Genomic DNA, 16,875 nt, shown 5'->3' with positions numbered 1-16,875 from the left:
GACACAGGATGATCCTGATGCATGGGATTTATATGATGCACCAGTATCAGATAACAGTCTGGATTGTTACCCAACAAAGCCGTCACCTCCAGAGGACAGTACTGCATATACGCAGGTACTATCCAGGGCAGCTATGTTCCACAACGTAGCAATGCATTCTGAGCCAAGAGGATGATTTCCTGTTCAACACCTTGGCATCCACCCAGGCTTGCTACCAGAGTCTGCCAATGCTCCCGGGTATGCTCAAACATGCAAAACAAGTATTCCAGGAGCCAGTTAAAGGAAGGGCTATCATGCCTAGGGTGGACAAGAAGTACAAGCCTCCCCCAACGGATCCTGTGTTTATAACACAACAACTTACACCAGACTCAGTGGATGTAGGAGCAGCAAGAAAGAGAGCAAACTCTCAGTCGTCAGGAGATGCTCCACCGCCTGACAAATAGAGTAGGAAGTTTGACGCAGCGGGCAAACGAGTGGCAGCACAGGCAGCCAATCAATGGCGGATCGCTAATTCGCAAGCCCTTCTTGCTTGCTACGATAGGGCACACTGGGATGAGATGCAATACATTATACAACACTTGCCCAGAGAACACCAGAAACGTGCCAAGCAGGTTGTGGAAGAAGGACAGGCAATATCCAACAACCAAATAAGGTCAACACTGCGGTAACCATTCGCAGGCATGCATGGTTAAGAAGCTCCGGCTTCAAGCCAGAAATCCAACAAGCAGTGTTGAACATGCCTTTTAACCAAGAACAATTGTTTGGGCCGGAAGTGGACACAGCAATTGAAAAGTTAAAAAAAGACATGGACACGGCCAAAGCCATGGGCGCGCTCTACTCCCCACAAGACAGAGGCACATTTAGAAAGCCACAATTCAGAGGGGGGTTTCGAATGCAAACACCAGAGCCTTCCACCTCTCAAACCAGACCCACCTATCAGGCACAATACCAGAGGGGAGTGTTTCGTGGCTCCTGTAGAGGAGGACAATTCCCAAGAGGAAGGGGAAAATTCCAAACACCTAAAACAAGCCAAACCAAACAGTGACTCCAATGTCACAAAACCCCAACACTTATCACCAGTGGGGGGAGACTTACTGCATACTATCAAAACTGGACACACATTACTACGGACGCATGGGTCCTAGCCATTATCCAACATGGTTATTGCATAGAATTCACAAATTTCCCGACAGATGTGCCCCCAAGGGCACACAATATGTCCAAACAACACTTAGACCTATTACAAATAGAGGTCCAAGCATTTTTACAAAAACAAGCAATAGAGTTAGTGCCCAACCATCAGAAAGGAACAGGCATCTACTCACTATATTTCCTCATTCCAAAGAAGGACAGAACGTTAAGACCTATATTAGACCTCAGAACACTGAATCTCTTCATCAAGTCGGATCACTTCCACATGGTAACACTTCAAGACGTGGCTCCCTTACTGAAAAAGGAGGACTACATGTCAACATTAGATCTCAAGGATGCCTACTTTCACATACTCGTCCATCCTTCTCACAGAAAATACTTATGGTTTGTAATACACGGCGTACACTATCAATTCAAAGTGTTACCGTTGGGGATAACAACAGCCCCAAGGGTATTCACAAAATGCCTTGCAGTAGTAGCCGCTCACATAAGGAGACAGCACATGCACGTATTCCCATACTAAGACGACTGGCTAATAAAAACCAGCACTCAACAACAGTGTCTTCTTCACACGCAATACGTTATAGAAACTCTACACAAACTAGGGTTTTCTATAAATTACCAGAAATCACATCTGCAGCCATCCAAAATACAACAATACTTGGGAGCAACATTCAACACACAAAAAGCGATTGCCACTCCAAGTCCACAAAGGGTCCAAGCATTCCAAAATATAACATCAAGCATACAGCCAAACCAACACTAGCCTGTAAGGTTTGTAATAAAACTTCTAGGCATGATGTCTTCATGCATAGCCATTGTCCCAAACGCAAGATTACACATGCGGCCCTTACAACAGTGCCTAGGAAAACAATGGACACAAGCACATGGTCAACTCCAAGATCTAGTGTTGATAGACCGCCAGACACACTTCTCGCTTTAGTGGTGGAACCCTATAAATTTAAACCAAGGGCGGCCATTCCAGGACCCAGTGCCTCAAGATGTGATCACAACAGATGCTTCCATGATGGGGTGGTGAGCACACCTCAACAAGCACAGCATACAGGGACAATGGGACAATCAACAAAAACAACTCCACATAAATCATTTAGAACTGTTGGCAGTGTTTCTAGCATTTCAATCACTAATAGCCCACAAACACATTCTTGTCAAAACCGACAACATGACTACAATGTTTTATCTCAACAAACAAGGAGGGACACACTCGTCACAACTGTGTCTCTTAGCACAAAAAATTTGGCATTGGGCAATTCACAATCACATTCGCCTAATAGCAAAATACACCCCAGGCATTCAAAACCAGTTAGCCGACAATCTCAGTCGAGATCACCAGCAAACTCACGAATGGGAAATTCATCCCCAGATCCTACAGGATCACTTCCTCCGCTGGGGAACACCAAACATAGACCTATTCGCAACAAAAGAAAACGGAAAAATGCCAAAACTTTGCGTCCAGGTACCCACACCCTCAATCCAAGGGCAATGCACTCTGGATCAGTTGGTCCGGGATATTTGCTTACGCTTTTCCCCCTCTCCCACTCATTCCTTATCTGGTCAACAAACTAAGTCAAAACCAACTCAAACTAATACTCATAGCACCAACCTGGGCTCGCCAACCGTGGTACACAACACTGTTGAACTTATCAGTAGTACCTCACATCAAGTTACCAAACATACCAGATCTGTTAACACAACACAAACAACAGATCAGGCACCCGAATCCAGCATTGCTCAATCTAGCAATCTGGCTCCTGAAGTCTTAGAATTCTGACATTTAGACCTTACACAAGAGTGTATGGAGGTCATTAAACAAGCTAGAAAACCTACGACAAGACATTGTTACGCAAACAAATGGAAAAGATTTGTTTACTACTGACACACTAATCAGATTCAACCACTACATGCTTCCACAAAGGATATTGTAAGCTACTTATTACACTTACAAAAGTCTAATCTAGCATTCTCTTCCATTAAAATACATCTCACTGCAATATCTGCCTATCTGCAGATTACACATACAACATCGCTTTTTAGAATCCCAGTCATCAAAGCATTTATGGAGGGAGTAAAAAGAATCATACCCCCAAGGACACCACCAGTACCTTCGTGAAACCTTAATATTGTATTAATACGACTCATGGGACCACCATTCGAACCCATGCACTCTTGTGAGATGCAATACTTAACTTGGAAAGTAGCCTTCCTAATAACTATCATATCACTTAGAAGAGTAAGTGAGATACAAGCATTTACTATTCAAAAATCCTTTATACAAATACATAAACATAAAGTGGTTCGCCGTACAAATCCCAAATTCCTACCAAATGTCATATCACCATTCCACCTAAAACAAACAGTGGAACTCCCAGTATTCTTTCCGCAACCAGACTCAGTAGCTGAAAGAGCCTTACAAACATTAGACATAAAGAGAGCACTAATGTATTACATTGACAGAACAAAACAATTTCGTAAAACAAAACAATTGTTTGTAGCCTTCCAAAAACCTCATGCAGGTAATCCTATATCCAAACAAGGCATCGCCAGATGGATAGTGAAATGTATTCAAACTTGCTATATTAAAGCAAAAAGAGATCTACCTATTACACCAAGGAAGAAAGGCGCCACAATGGCTTTTCTTGGGAATATACCCATGACGGAAATATGTAAGGCAGCCACCTGGTCTACGCCTCATACATTCACTAAGCATTACTGTGTAGATGTGTTAGCAACGCAACAAGCCACAGTAGGACAGGCTGTATTAAGAACATTATTTCAGACAACTTCAACTCCTACAGGCTAAGCCACCACATTTTGGGGAGATTACTGCTTATTAGTCTATGCACAGCATGTGTATCTGCAGCTACACATGCCACCAAACGGAAAATGCCACAGTGTACATCTGTTCGTGTCATGAGACGCTGCAGATTCACATGCACCCTCCCACCTCCCCGGGAGCCTGTAGCCATTATTAGTTGAATGAAAATTGTACATTTGTAAATAACTATTATTTTAATACACATTATGTACATACATACCTACTCCATTGCATGGGCACATCTAGTATACTCACAACTCCTCCCTCACCCTCTGCGGGGAAAACAATCTAAGATGGAGTCGACGCCCATGCGCAATGGATCCGAAAGGGAGGAGTCCCTCGGTCTCGTGACTCGAAAAGACTTCTTTGAAGAAAAACAACTTGTAACACTCCGAGCCCAACACTAGATGGCAGGATAATGCACAGCATGTGAATCTGCAGCGTCTCATGCCACGAACAGATGTACAATGGGTAAGTGATATTTTCCATATATATATATATATATGTTCGATGGCATGTGTAGCTGCAGATACACATGCTGTGCACATCCCGCCATCTGGTGTTGGGCTCGGAGTGTTACAAGTTGTTTTTCTTCGAAGAAGTCTTTTCGAGTCACGAGACCGAGGGACTCCTCCCATTTCGACTCCATTGCGCATGGGCGTCGACTTCATCTTAGATTGTTTTTTTTCCGCCATCGGGTTCGGACGTGTTCCTTTTCGCTCCGTGTTTCGGGTCGGAAAGTTAGTTAGATTCTCGGAAAAATCGTCGGTATTCTTTGCGTTTGGTATCGGGTTAGTTACAACAGATCGACACCGAATTGAGAAGAGCTCCGGTGGCCCTTTGGGGTTTTTTCGATTCCCGTCGGGGCCTGGTCGGCCCGGCCACGTGTCTCTTCAAGGCTGATGGAACGGACCCCATTCCGCTTCTGGCCAAAATGCCATAACAAGTATCCATATACAGATCAACACCTGGTCTGTAACTTGTGTTTGTCACCAGAACACAAGGAGGATACTTGTGAGGCCTGTCGAGCGTTTCGGTCGAGGAAGACACTCAGGGACCGAAGAGCAAGAAGACTGCAAATGGCGTCGGCGCCGACAGGACAAGGGTGTTTCGAGGAGGAGGAAGAAACATTCTCCATCCAGGATTCGGACTCGGAGGAGGTCGATCCGAAGAAACGCCGAAAACCATGAGTAAGACGTCGAAACAAAAAGCTCACGAAAAGACTGCCAAAGCCCAGGGGACGCCACCGCCAACAGGCCATGGCTTAACCCGAAAAGTAGGTGACCGTCCATCGGCACCGAAAAAGGGCGAGCTGGTGTCGAAGTCATCCGACTCCGGTCGAGATACAGGCACGCAGCAATCTCGGGCCCGAGAGAGTGGCTCAGAAAAGATTTGGCACCGAGACAGCGGCACCGAAATTGGTCGGCACCGAGAGGGCACTACGCCGAAAAGCAAAAAGATTTTGTAGGAGCCGATAAAAACCAGCAGAAAAGGTTTCGGTGCCGAAACATCCGGCCTCCGAACCGAAAATTAGTTCCTATTCAGACGAACAAGGACTGTCCTCTCAAATGAAAACACACAGATTTGAAGAAGAATTACAGACAATAGAGCCAGATCACACGCAAAGGCGGCTCTTTATTCAGAAAGATACAGGGAAGATCAGAACTCTTCCCCCAATCAGAATGAAACGAAAACTTGCCTTCCAAAACAAGGACAAGGACAAACAGCCACAAGCAAAAGTGGCTAAACAAATAACACCACCACCATCCCCACATCACTCTCCGCAACTATCACCGGTAGCCACTCCACCAATGATGCAATCCCCAACACATACGGGGATGAGTCAAGATGACCCTGACGCATGGGACCTTTACGACGCATCAGTGTCAGACAATAGTCCTCAATGCTATCCAGCAAGACCCTCGCCACCTGAGGATAGTACAGGCTACATTCAAGTGGTCTCAAGGGCAGCAGCATTTCACAATGTCAGCCTTCACTCAGAACCCATTGAAGATGACTTCCTTTTTAATACACTGTCGTCTACGCACAGTCAATATCAAAGTCTGCCAATGTTGCCTGGAATGCTAAAACACTCCAAACAAGTGTTTGAAGAGCCTGTCAAAGGGAGAGCCATTACTCCAAGAGTAGATAAAAAATATAAACCGCCACCAACAGACCCAGTGTACATCACACAACAGCTATCACCAGACTCTGTTGTAGTTGGAGCAGCGCGCAAAAGAGCCAACTCTCATACTTCAGGAGACGCGCCACCTCCAGATAAAGAGAGTAGAAAATTTGACGCGGCAGGCAAAAGGGTGGCGGCACAGGCAGCAAACCAGTGGCGTATTGCAAATTCGCAAGCTGTGCTAGCCAGATATGATTGGGCCCATTGGGACGAGATGCAACACCTTATTGAACACTTGCCAAAGGAGTTTCAAAAAAGAGCGCAGCAAGTGGTAGAAGAGGGACAAAATATCTCCAATAATCAAATTCGATCAGCAATGGATGCTGCAGACACAGCTGCTAGAACTGTCAACACAGCAGTAACGATAGGGAGGCATGCATGGCTGCGTACATCAGGATTTAAACCAGAGATACAGCAAGCTGTGCTGAATATGCCATTCAACGGACAGCAGTTGTTTGGGCCGGAGGTGGACACTGCAATTGAAAAACTTAAAAAAGACACTGACACGGCCAAAGCCATGGGCGCGCTCTACTCCCCGCAGAGCAGAGGCACATTTCGAAAAACACAATTTCGAGGGGGGTTTCGAGGGCAAACCACAGAAGCCACAACCTCACAAACAAAGCCCACTTACCAGAGCCAGTATCAGCGGGGAGGTTTTCGGGGACAATATAGAGGAGGACAGTTTCAAAGAAACAGAGGAAAGTTCTAAAGTCCCAAAACTCCTCAAAACAAACATTGACTTCAAGGTCACAAATCCCCAACACATAACACCTGTGGGGGGGAGACTAACCAAGTTTTACACACATTGGGAGGAAATAACAACAGACACTTGGGTCTTAGCAATTATCCAGCATGGTTATTGCATAGAATTTCTCAAATTCCCTCCAAACGTCCCACCGAAAACACACAATATGTCAAAACAACATATAGATCTTCTAGGACTAGAAGTTCAGGCATTGCTACAGAAAGAAGAAATAGAATTAGTACCAAAAGATCAATTAAACACAGGAGTTTACTCACTGTACTTCCTGGTACCCAAAAAGGACAAGAGCCTCAGACCGATACTAGATCTCAGAACATTAAATACCTACATCAAATCAGACCATTTTCACATGGTTACTCTACAAGACGTAATCCCACTGCTCAAACAACAAGACTACATGACAACACTAGACCTAAAGGATGCATATTTCCATATACCAATACATCCTTCACACAGAAAGTACCTAAGGTTTGTATTCCAAGGGATACATTACCAATTCAAAGTGTTGCCATTCGGAATAACAACTGCGCCAAGAGTTTTTACAAAATGCCTTGCAGTAGTAGCTGCACATATCAGAAGGCAGCAAATACATGTGTTCCCATACCTAGACGATTGGTTAATCAAAACCAACACGCTAAAACGGTGTTCACAACACACAAAATATGTCATAGAAACCCTACACAAACTAGGTTTCTCAATCAACTACGCAAAGTCACACCTGCAGCCGTGCCAAACACAGCAATACTTGGGAGCAACAATCAACACAGCAAAAGGGATTGCTACTCCAAGTCCACAAAGAGTACAAACATTTCACAATGTAATACAAACCTTGTATCCAAAACAAAAAGTACAAGTCAAAATAATACTGAAACTACTAGGCATGATGTCCTCATGCATAGCCATTGTCCCAAATGCAAGGTTACACATGCGGCCCTTACAACAGTGCCTAGCATCACAATGGTCACAAGCACAGGGTCAGCTTCTAGATCTGGTGTTGATAGACCGCCAAACATACATCTCGCTTCAATGGTGGAACAGTATAAATTTAAACCAAGGGCGGCCTTTCCAAGACCCAGTGCCACAATACGTGATAACAACAGATGCTTCCATGACAGGGTGGGGAGCACACCTCAATCAACACAGCATCCAAGGACAATGGAACATACAGCAAAAACAGTTACACATAAATCACCTAGAACTGTTAGCGGTACTTCTAGCGCTGAAAGCATTTCAACCCATGATAACCCACAAATACATTCTTGTCAAAACAGACAACATGACAACAATGTACTACCTAAACAAACAAGGAGGGACACACTCAACACAGTTGTGTCTCCTAACACAGAAAATATGGCATTGGGCGATTCACAACCACATTCGCCTAATAGCACAATTTATTCCAGGAATTCAGAATCAGTTAGCAGACAATCTCTCACGGGATCACCAACAGATCCACGAATGGGAGATTCACCCACAAATACTGAACACTTACTTCCAAATTTGGGGAACACCACAAATAGATCTATTTGCAACGAAGGAAAACTCAAAATGCCAAAACTTCGCATCCAGGTACCCACAACATCAGTCTCAGGGCAATGCGCTATGGATGAACTGGTCAGGGATATTTGCTTACGCTTTTCCCCCTCTCCCACTCCTTCCATATCTAGTAAACAAATTGAGTCAAAACAAACTCAAACTCATACTAATAGCACCAACATGGGCAAGGCAACCTTGGTACACAACACTACTAGACCTGTCAGTAGTACCTCATGTCAAACTACCAAACAGACCAGATCTGTTAACACAACACAAACAACAGATCAGGCATCCAAATCCAGCATCGCTGAATCTAGCAATTTGGCTCCTGAAATCCTAGAATTCGGACACTTAGACCTCACACAAGAATGTATGGAGGTCCTAAAACAGGCTAGAAAGCCTACCACTAGACACTGCTATGCAAATAAATGGAAAAGATTTGTCTATTACTGCCATAATAATCAAATTCAACCCTTACACGCATCTACAAAACATATAGTAGGATACTTACTACATTTGCAAAAAGCAAAACTAGCTTTCTCTTCCATAAAAATACATCTTGCTGCAATTTCAGCTTACCTGCAAATTACGCACTCAACTTCATTATTTAGGATACCAGTCATAAAAGCGTTTATGGAAGGCCTAAAGAGAATTATACCACCAAGAACGCCACCAGTTCCTTCATGGAACCTCAACATTATCTTAACACGACTCATGGGCCCACCTTTTGAGCCCATGCACTCTTGTGAAATGCAATACTTAACGTGGAAAGTTGCATTTTTAATTGCCATCACATCTCTAAGAAGAGTGAGTGAAATTCAAGCGTTTACCATTCAAGAACCATTTATTCAAATACACAAAAATAAAGTTGTTCTACGAACAAATCCCAAATTTTTACCAAAAGTAATCTCACCGTTCCACTTGAATCAAACGGTAGAATTACCAGTGTTCTTCCCACAGCCAGATTCTGTAGCTGAAAGAGCACTACATACATTAGACATCAAAAGAGCACTAATGTACTACATTGACAGAACAAAACTAATTTGAAAGACAAAACAACTATTTATCGCCTTTCAAAAACCTCATACAGGAAATCCAATTTCAAAACAAGGCATTGCTAGATGGATAGTTAGGTGCATTCAAACCTGCTATCTTAAAGCTAAAAGAGAACTGCCTATTACACCAAAGGCACACTCAACCAGAAAGAAAGGTGCTACCATGGCCTTTCTAGGAAATATTCCAATGAACGAAATATGTAAGGCAGCAACATGGTCTACGCCTCATACATTTACCAAGCACTACTGTGTAGATGTGCTAACTGCACAACAAGCAACAGTAGGTCAAGCTGTACTAAGAACATTATTCCAAACTACTTCAACTCCTACAGGCTGAACCACCGCTTTTGGGGAGATAACTGCTTACTAGTCTATGCACAGCATGTGTATCTGCAGCTACACATGCCATCGAACGGAAAATGTCACTTACCCAGTGTACATCTGTTTGTGGCATTAGTTGCTGCAGATTCACATGCGCCCACCCGCCTCCCCGGAAGCCTGTAGCCGTTTAGAAGTAGATCTTAAACATTTGTACATTTGTAAATAGATTACTTGAAACTTTCTTATGTACATACGCATTCACTCCATTGCATGGGCACTATTACTAGCATACACAACTCCTACCTCACCCTCTGCGGGGAAAACAATCTAAGATGGAGTCGACGCCCATGCGCAATGGAGTCGAAATGGGAGGAGTCCCTCGGTCTCATGACTCGAAAAGACTTCTTCAAAGAAAAACAACTTCTAACACTCCGAGCCCAACACCAGATGGCGGGATGTGCACAGCATGTGAATCTGCAGCAACTAATGCCACGAACAGATGTACACTGGGTAAGTGACATTTTCCATATGAATCATCCTATCAAAATTTACATAAATACAGTGTATCATTACCCAACAAATACCACATGCAGGTAACAAACACAATGATAAAAACTAATAGTATATGAAGACAGACTACAAGTCGGTATCAACCAACAACATGTGAGGCAACAACTAGCCTGGTTTCAGGACATAAAGAGGTGACTTGAAGATTGAGCTTTTCACAGTTACTGTAACCTAGGGTGACATCCAGGCCACAATGGCTATATTGTCAATTATATGCTAAGTTTAATCTTGTTGAACGTTTTGTAAGTTCCGAAAACTCTTTCCTCCCTAACTTGAAGGACCTGACGGTGATATCCCAGATGTGCAGCTCTTTTTCCATCCCACAGCTATTTGCAGACAGACCCTTCCACCCACCTCTTTCCAGAATAGAGACCAGCAGCATTCATAGCTCAAGAGCGAGGAAATTAATGATCGGTGTAGGCTTTTGAGAGCACAAACCTTCATTTCTTAAAATGTTCAAATTTGTGGCAGGACACAGACCTGAAGCTTCATGGACAAACAAATAGCAACGCTCTTCTAGACTGAGCATCCTAGCTTAGACTTGTAGGATTCTAACCCCAATCTTAGGTTACGAATGCAGTAGCTCATTTGAGATCTCAGCATGATGCAGGGATTTTCCTAACGAGGTCAGTGGTTACTTATGGGAGTATTAGGGTAACATGCAGCACCTGGGCCCAGAACTACACCAATTGTATTTCAGGATCTAATATCTGGGGAAACAGGTCATGCACCTACAAATTTCTCAGACACTACCGAAAGGCAATGCCTCTGAAGATTGAGAGAATCAGAGAGAGAAAGAGAATCACAGAACCTATGCCTTTTAACATCAGAACAGGTGGGACAACAGTGAAATGGGTGCAGCTTCATAGGAGGAACATTGCTTAAACTGACATGTAACATATGCTCAGGAAACTAACACTCACCTGCACACACAAACACATGGCCATGTCGTATTTCCTCCCAAACATTACCTCTCTTTCTGATATCCCCCGCATCTTATCAGAGGATGGGCACCTGATATACACAACATGACTGATCCCTTGTCCTACTTGGTGAGGAACCTTCAAAGATGAGGGAGTCTTCTAACAAGATATGGTCAGGCAGCTTATGATGTGTAGCAACAGAGTCAAGCAGTTTGGGGCAATACAGTATTAGGAACACTGGTCCCCATGCAACATTAGCATGAAACCATTGACTTGTTTTATTAAACATTGCATAAAGCTCGCAAGATGCCACACAAAGTACTGTACCACCATCCTAAACCAAAACATGTCACAACAATCTATATCAATGTCCCAACTATAAAACAATTACAGACAAAGCAAAGGTCAAGCAGGTAAAGTATAAAGGTAACCAGATCATGTACTTAGGCAATCACTCAAAATATATAGCTAAAAAGTCAGTGCTTTATTTCAAAGGAATCGAGATTAGGGTCCAACTGTATTGAAGATGGAACAGTTCCTCTGTGCATGTATTTTTGTATTACAAATCTCGCAAAATGGCAGTGGAGCACTGTGCACAATCAGACAAGCACAAAGTTAAAAAGTGATAGAAGAGTTAGCCTGATTGTGGACTGTTAATGCATTGTGATGTAATGTTCTTTGAAGAGATGTGTCTTTCACTCTTTCCTAAACTGGACAGGATTGGGGCAGTCCTGGTGCATAATGTCCATTTTGTTCCACAGAGAGTAAAGCCTGCTGCGTTGTATTCTCTTTTTCACACTTCTTAAACTTCAGTCTATGGCGTCTTGGCTGCGTGTGTGCCGCAAACCTCCAGAGACGGTTCTTGGCACAACCGCAGACAGTTGCTAATGCTAGAAGAGGCAATCAAAAAACGCCTCAATTGAGGTGCATACTTTTATGACACAAGAACTGTCCAGGTGAGACAAAGTTCTGTAAGGCACCAGCTATGCTCTCTCTTTCCCCAAATGTTGGCAATTTGTATTCAAATAAAGGGCTGCTGCGATATGAGAGTATGGTGTGAAATACATTCCATTTGGAGTTCGAAACATGCGTCAGGCTGTAGCAAATGCTGGGTTTTCATCATGCTCGTAATATGATTACATTTCCAAGCACCTCAAATGCTGTGAAGTTCAGATTAAACGGATAACCTTCATCAGGCTTAGAAGAGTTTTAGGAACACCTACCAACTTGTCTCTATGGCCAACAACATGTGATGAAAGGAACTGGGGGGAGGAAAAATACAGTTAGAACTTTGCCTTTTTTGGAAATACAAAATATTGAGGATTTGAACCTGGGACCTACAGCAAACATTCAGCTCATTAAGCAACCCCTCCAGCAACAGAAAGTGCATGGCAACAAGGGACACACAAAAGGCACTTTAGGGAAGAGCAGATTCATGGCACAGATGCCTGAAGCGTGAAGCAGATTCACGCATAGGGCAAAAATAACTGATCACAAAGGTAGAATGCATCACATATCTAGTACTGGACAGGCATTTTTGGATTGGTGATTACCATGATTGCCTCAAACAGGTTGTAGGCAGCACAGGCCTACACACCTTAAGCAGTAATTCTGAGCTGTGGGTCATCACTACATTGTTGCTGCTTGTTGTCTATCCTTTACATGTGTTCACATGGCAATACTTTTTGTCCTAATAATTTTGTGCAGCCTATGCACAGCGGATATTATCTGGTTACTAGAGATGTAGGATACTTAGGCTCCATTACATGATCCTTATATAGTCCTGAAGAGGCCAGAAGTTAAGAAGTCGAAAAGCGTTGACACACTTTTACATAAGGAATCCTCGATAAAATAAGAGAAGAGTAAACTCCAGTAACCAGCATGGAGTCCTTAATACTAGAGTGTATATTTGGATATTGGCTATTGGTCCCATGAGTATGGACTACTAAAAATGACGGACCAGGTTACATGGATGTTTTGTCATAACGGCCGTTATTTGCTAAATATGTGTATATAGGGATAATGTACAGAAGAGTATATACTGTATATTCCACATTTGTATTCGATGGGCATGACTAATAGCTCATGCAAGTTTGTTTATGGATATGTAATAATGTTTATATATGAAAAAGGGAGTGCATATCCTACGAAGTTTGTTGATTTAACAAAGGAATAAGATGTAATAGATGCAAATTGATTTCTACTATGTACAATAATAATTGATGTATTATTGTCTAGTTAATTATACTGAACCTATCCCTCCAAAGTCAATGTTGATTGCAATATGTACTAATTTGGTTACTAGGCAATACTGTGGTATCATCCTTCTGAAAGTTTGGGAAAGGAGTAGGATTACTTAACATACAGATTTATCTTTGTTAGGCCTTCATAGTATGAATTTTCCAACAGTGGAGTACTGTGGATTTGCTGCTTCATGTAGTCTATTACATTTTATGAGTGCATTTTTTGGAGGATTATAATCAACTTTCTTTTGCTTGTTGTGCTGAAGTGGGTTCAGCTAGCAGTGTTCATGTTGGACTCTAAAGTGTGTTTCCTTCCATTTGTGGCAGAGGATGAGCATCGTGAGAAGTCTGTCTCCAACCACACAGTGCAGCAGCTTGTCTTGGAGAAAGAACAGGCCCTGTCTGACCTAAATTCCGTGGAGAAGTCGCTGGCAGATCTCTTCCGGAGATACGAGAAGATGAAGGAGGTTCTGGAGGGCTTTCGCAAGGTTGGTTGACATTGCCATTACAAACCTAAGTGCTAGAAGGGAAAATCAATGCAGGTACACAGGGAGTGCAAGGCAACAACTAATTCAATATCATGTGGGTTAATGAGAAAGGAACTAGAAATAATGAGTTTGCAGCATGTCTGGTTGCAGTTACATATGCTCTGTATACTCTTGCAATCAACTGTTGGGCTTGGACTTCTGTAGAATTTTTTTTGAAGCAGTCCTTTGAGTCATGAACTGCAGTGTCACTTCTCTTTTACTGGAAAATGCATATGCACCTATCTTCATCAACATCCTCTGAAGACTGGCACCAAGGGTCAGGTGCCCATTCATCGACCTTCGGCACCACAGAATGTGGATCCTCAAAGTGTGATGGAACCAACATACTACTAGAGCTGCCCTCTGTGCCATATGCAGTACTTATGGTTATGACATCATGAAGTTTCTAATCTGTATCTCCCCAAACCACAATGATGCCTCTTGCGAGTCCTGCCTCGCCTTCAGCTGAAAGAAGATCTTAAAGTACTGAATGGTGAGGCGTTCGGCACACCACAAGATGCACTGTCAGTCGTGTGCTGATATCCCCAACATCTTAAGTGAACAGGACCTCTTCAGAGCCAAGGAAGGATTGGATGCTGGCTCCCCCTAGCATTCCGCTCTTCCAAGCCATACCAAGCCTAATGCCCAAGTCTAACCCTGCGGAATAAGTGGAAACTCTGCTGGTCTCAATGACCAGTGGTCCTAATATGAATACATCAGCCAGGGTCATACGTATGCTCAGACAATCACTCTAAGCCTCACAAGAGGTTACATGCTAAGGCAGAGCACCTCTCCCAAAGCAGTTGGGCATTGAGCCCCATGTATAAAGCCTCCGCCAGGCACTCCGCTGCCTACGGATCTAGTTGGCACCGGGTGCCGGGATGGGGCCACTCACCTGAAAAGCAGGATATTTGCAGGGGCGATGGTATGCCCCGACCTCCTGGAACACCTCTCAGCACTTCCTGGTGGACACAGAAACCCCAGCAGGTGTCCCAAAAGAAAAGGAGGAGTGCAAGAGAAAGAGACAAAACACTGCCACATCTTACCAGTCCAGCCAGGCACCCTGTATCTTCGAGGGCAGGTTGTTGTTGACAGAGTGATAGTAGAGTTAGTGCACTCAACTTCCTTGAAAAGGAATCTCTCTTTCTGATAGGGGCACGGGAGCGGTAGAAGAACACCGGGGTGCTCCAGCACTGTGCTGTGTACGCTGAAAATTATTTGTCTCATTTTCTCGGCACATATGTAGAGATATAGAGACAGAGGGAGATCAAGAGTGTGCATGCTCTGCATTTGGAGCATGAAGCGGTGTGGTTGAGAATGTTTCATTTCAGATGGTAAGATCCATGAGAAACCATTGAGCAGGGCATACTAGTACCTGGCCGTGTACCCCAGATGTGAAAGGGAATTGCCATTGGCATGAAAGTGATTCCTCCCATAGAACCTTACCGTGGGAGGGGCTACCCCAGGAGATGTAACAGGATGCGTCCGGAGGTGAAGACTGGACAAGAATGACCAGATGTAAGCAGCGGAAGGCAACTTCACCTAGGTGCTGCCTGGACTCAAGCCATTTTGGCAACCAAGTTCCTCTGGTAATGCCAGGTTAACAGAACTAGCCTAACACAGTCTCAACTGGATGAGGGCGTTGATTACCATGATGTTCAGCCTAGAGTTCATTACAGGGAGCATCTTTTTAAGGACGTGTAATTTGGCAAAGCAGGTGCAAACAGCAATAGAGACTGAGCTTTGAGATAAAGTGTTATCAGTAAACAAGGATAGAGGTTTCATTACTTTCAAGGCAAGAGGGGCGCAACCCACTGGGTCTGGCCATAATAATTTATTTAATTTAGGTTTCCCTGAAGATGCTGCAAATAAATGCCTCTGTTTTTGCAGGGTTTAGCTTCAAAATGTTCTTAGTGATCCATCACCAACAATGGTAAGGGCCTTGACAGGACATTTAGCTACACCACCAAACAATGGTAAGGGCTTTGGGAAGACAATTTTAGCCCCAATATAAGGTTTATCCAGTATACCCACAACACCTGGGTGGGGTGCAGGCTCAATTGAAAATAGGCCTTACATTTATTAAGCTTGCCAGCAATGCATATGGAAAGACCATTAGGTAGTCCCTGAACCCAGTTCTCCCTGGGTGGTCATCAAGTTTCTCCTTTGAAACATATACAGCTCCCAGATGACCTGTGTGGGTTTCAGTACAGTGTGTTTTGAGTACAGAGATTGTTCATTGCAGGTTGAAAGTTGAGTCGGAAGGATGCCTGGACAAGACTTCCAGATGACAGACAGTCTGTCTGGAACGATCTTGACTGATCAGAGAGAGTTGTCTTCGTTGATGGCAGGGAACTGAACTGGCTGGCATCTGTACCATTCACTCTACAACTCAAGCCGAGCACTAATGTGCTGAGAGAGCCTGACCGAGAGACGTTTCTCTAGAGGAAAAAACATTTGGATAAATGAGAACCCAATGCAAATTGCAGTTTCATACATGCATGTATTGCCCTAAGCCTAAATGTGACTGTACCTGTGTTTCCATATCAGGCCACATCACTCCTGAACCTGGCCTTGTGTATCCAGACATCCCAGCACTCCAGGTCTCTGTACATTTGTGGCCCAGTCAGAATAAGGAATTAATATATTCACCAGGGCACTCACTAAATCGATTTCTGCTGTCTGGCAGCCCATCCCCCACAGTTGTTTGCAGAACCTCTCCATGGTGGAATTTTGAATTTCAGGGTAGGTCGCTCCCCCTGCCGCT

At 43.7% G+C, this 16,875-nt stretch overlaps 1 protein-coding gene across 7 annotated transcripts in view; it reads left to right on the top strand.

Moving 5' to 3' along the window:
• The window catches only part of TACC2 (transforming acidic coiled-coil containing protein 2), a 343,330-nt gene that overhangs the window by 289,118 nt on the left and 37,337 nt on the right, over positions 1–16,875 (top strand). For all 7 annotated transcript variants that reach the window (XM_069239186.1, XM_069239188.1, XM_069239189.1 and 4 more), the window contains one exon: positions 13,909–14,069. In XM_069239186.1, coding sequence (XP_069095287.1) covers positions 13,909–14,069 — 161 coding nt within the window. The remainder of the gene's footprint in view (positions 1–13,908; positions 14,070–16,875) is intronic.

Source organism: Pleurodeles waltl, chromosome 6, assembly GCF_031143425.1.
Source record: "Pleurodeles waltl isolate 20211129_DDA chromosome 6, aPleWal1.hap1.20221129, whole genome shotgun sequence".
NCBI lineage: Eukaryota > Metazoa > Chordata > Amphibia > Caudata > Salamandridae > Pleurodeles > Pleurodeles waltl.
This window is presented reverse-complemented; position numbering and strand designations above follow the sequence as displayed.